Raw genomic sequence first — 3,555 nt, 5'->3', positions numbered from 1 at the left:
CCCATGCTAGCATGGAAAGCGGACGTTAAACGATGATGATGATGATGATGATGATGATGATATATATATATCATCATCATCATCATCGTTTAACGTCCGCTTTCCATGGGTTGGACGATTTGACTGAGGACTGGTGAAACCGGATGGCAACACCAAGCTCCAATCTAATTTGGCAGAGTTTCTACAGCTGGAGGCCCTTCCTAACGCCAACCGCTCCTAGAGTGTAGTGGGTGCTTTTACGTGTCCCCCGCACGAAAACGGCCACGCTCGAATTGGTGTCTTTTATGTGCCACCCACACAAGAGCCAGTCCAGGGGCACTGGCAACGATCTCGCTCGAAAACCCTACAAGGCCAGTCAGGCGGTACTGGCATATATATATAGATGTCTTTGTGTGTGTCTTTCTTCCCTCCATCACTGCTTGACAACTAACATTGGTGTGTTTATTTCCCCATAACTTACCAGTTTGACAAAAGAGATCGATAGAATAAGTACCAGGCGGTTAATTCATTCAACCAATAATTCTTTAGCATGGTCACAGTCTAATGACCGAAACAACTGAAAGATAACATCAGAGTCATTTCATTGATGGGATAGACATAATATTTTATTCCAGAATATATATATGAGATTTATGAAAGAAGTGTATATAAGATCTAGAATATAAATAACATGTATAAATTGGACACAACAAAATATATAAATATCCTGTCAAGGCATGATGTAAAGGTTTCCATTGTGGTTTGTATTGTTATTAGCAAAATAAAGATAGCACAGTGAAGTTATCTTTGATTTATGAGATCATTTCTCAGCTTTATAGATCCACAATGTCAAATAATATCTGTTTTCTTGTCCTCTACAGCAGAAGTGTTAAGGTTGCTCCCCCCGGTGAGGAGAATTGGTCTGCAAGAGCCCTGTGCTGGTGCCACATAAAAAGCACTTGTGCCAGCGCCACACAAAAGTAATCCTGCAGGTGCCACGTTAGAAGCACCCAGAACACATTGTAAAGTGGTTGGCATTAAGAAGGGCATCCGGCCACAGAAACCAAGCTGAATCAGACTGGAACCTGGTGCAGCTCTGGTTAAACCGTCCAACCCATGCCAGCATGAAAAATGGACGTTAAAGGGTGATGATGATGTGAATACAATGAAATAAAGTTCTTATTAAATTATTACAGAGGTAAGTTATCACAGCAATGCAAATATAATTGTGGTTATATAAAACAGTGTTGGAAAGTTATTATTATAGACTGTTCCCTCTTCAGTATGAATAAATTTATGGTTATGTAAAGTATTTTTTTTCTTACAGAATAAACTCTGATAAATTGCATAGAAAGGGTACAGCCTGCATGTCATAAGAGGCATTTAAAATGGTTCGCATCAGAAAAAGCAGTTGCCTCAAACATGGAACTATGAGAGAATGACTAGCCACATAAGTCCATGACTGTTTGTTCAGAGAAAATGGTCTTATGAGGTTTGCTGTGATGTAATGATTTTTTGGTATTAATACAGTCGCAGAAGTGGTGAGCTGACAGAATCCTTAGCATGCCAGGTAAAATTCTTAGTGGCATTTCATCTGTCTTCCCATTTTCAGTTCAGATTCCTCCGTGGTCGACTTTGCCTTTCATCCGTTCGGTACTAGTTGAGCACTGGGGTGGGGGGGTCAATGTAATTGATTTACCCCTTCCTCCAAAACCTGCTGGTCTTGTGCCAAACTTTGAGATTGATATTAATACAGTTACAAAGATGGCAAGCTCACAGAATCGTTAGCATGCCAGACGAGATGCTTAGCGGCATTTCCTCCATCTTTACATTCTGAGTTCAAAATCTGCCAAGATCAATTTTGCCTTTCATCCATTCGGGGTCGATGAAATAAGTACCAGTTAAGCATGAGGATCGATGTAATCAACTGTACCCTGCTCAACAAAAATTTCAGGCCTTGTGCCTAAAATATAAAGGATTATTAATACAGTTACACCTCAATATGAATACCCACGTGTTTGCTCAAGTAATATTTACGAAAGAATGATTTCCCACAGATATCACAGTGATATGGCTTCTCTCCTGTATGGATGAGCTTGTGAGTAGTTAACTCACCACTTTGAGAGAATGATCTATCACAGACGCCACAGTGATATGGCTTCTCTCCTGTATGAACACGTTCGTGTATGGTTAAGCCACTGCTTTGAGAGAATGCCTTACCACAGACATTGCACTTATATGGTTTCTCTCCAGTATGAATACGTTTGTGTGTAATTAAGCCACTACTCTGAGAGAATGATTTACCACAGATATCACAACGATATGGCTTCTCTCCTGTGTGAATACGTTCATGCTTAGCTAAGTTTCCATTTTTAGAGAATGTTTTGCCACAAATATCACAATTGTATGGTCTCTCTCCAGTATGAATGCGTTTGTGCTCAGTCAAGATTCCCTTTTCAGAGAATGCTTTACCACATGTATCACAATGATATGGTTTCTCTCCTGTATGAATACGTCTGTGTGTAGTTAAGTGCTCATTTTGAGAGAATGGTTTTCCACAGATATCACAGCGATAAGGTTTCTCTCCTGTATGAATACGTTTGTGCTTGGTCAAACTACTACTTTCAGAGAATGATTTGCCACAGATATCACAGTGATAGGTTTTCTCTCCAGTATGACTACGTATGTGTGTAGTTAAGTCACTACTCCCAGAAAATGATTTCCCACAGATGTTACAATGATACGGTTTCTCCCCTGTGTGAATGCGTTTATGAGTAGTTAGATTACTTTTCCAAGAGAATAATTTACCACAGATATCACAAGGGTATGATATTTTTATCTCTTTCGACATCTCAGAATAACAAAAAAAATCACTCCTATAAATTTCTTAATTCATTTTTCCATTATAAATATTTTTCTCGTGACAGTATATTGTTATATTTCCAGTCTCCAGTTTTATAGTTTCATTCCTTACAAATACTATATTTCCATCAACTATGATCTTTGTCAATATCTTAAGATGCTGCAAACACATTTATAGATATTTCCAGTTAGATTGCAAACTCACTCTCTGGAGATATTGCAGAAAATGTTAAGGAATACATTTTTGCTTATCTCATTTCAGAAGAAACATTTCAGTTTAATTCACTACAGACTAATATAAACATGTTAATATCTTCTTTCAAACATTTTCTTTTCATCTTCAAAAGATGATAAATATGACTGTGTCTGATGTGAATGATCCTTTAATTACAAATATAATCCAATAATCTGAAATAAGAAAGAAAAAAACAGTATAAGATGTAGAAGATATTTAAATAGTAAAGATAGAAATGTGAAAAACTAAGAAACTCTAAGACTGCAAAAAACAGCAAGTGACAGAAATTATGATAGACGCATGATACAACATAACTTTTTTACTCTTCCTTTCATTTCACCAGTGGTTAGAGCATCTGGCTTACAATCATGAGGCTGTCAGTTCAATTCCTGGACCAATTTGTGTGTTGTGTTCTTGAGCAAGACACTTTATTTCACGTTGCTCTAGTTCACTCAGCTGTAGAAATGAGTTGTGATGTC

At 37.7% G+C, this 3,555-nt stretch overlaps 1 protein-coding gene across 3 annotated transcripts in view; it reads right to left on the bottom strand.

Moving 5' to 3' along the window:
• Nucleotides 1-584: 584 nt before the first annotated feature.
• LOC128251159 (zinc finger protein ZFP2-like) overlaps nt 585-3,555 on the bottom strand; it is a 4,848-nt gene continuing 1,877 nt past the window's right edge. For all 3 annotated transcript variants that reach the window (XM_052977648.1, XM_052977649.1, XM_052977650.1), the window contains exon 2: nt 585-3,249. In XM_052977648.1, the coding sequence (XP_052833608.1) occupies nt 1,970-2,830 (861 nt within the window). In that variant the 5' untranslated portion in view covers nt 2,831-3,249 and the 3' untranslated portion in view covers nt 585-1,969. The remainder of the gene's footprint in view (nt 3,250-3,555) is intronic.

This window comes from Octopus bimaculoides, chromosome 28, assembly GCF_001194135.2.
Source record: "Octopus bimaculoides isolate UCB-OBI-ISO-001 chromosome 28, ASM119413v2, whole genome shotgun sequence".
Lineage (NCBI taxonomy): Eukaryota > Metazoa > Mollusca > Cephalopoda > Octopoda > Octopodidae > Octopus > Octopus bimaculoides.
Note: the sequence above shows the minus strand (reverse complement) of the source record. Positions and strands in the feature narration are given on the sequence as shown.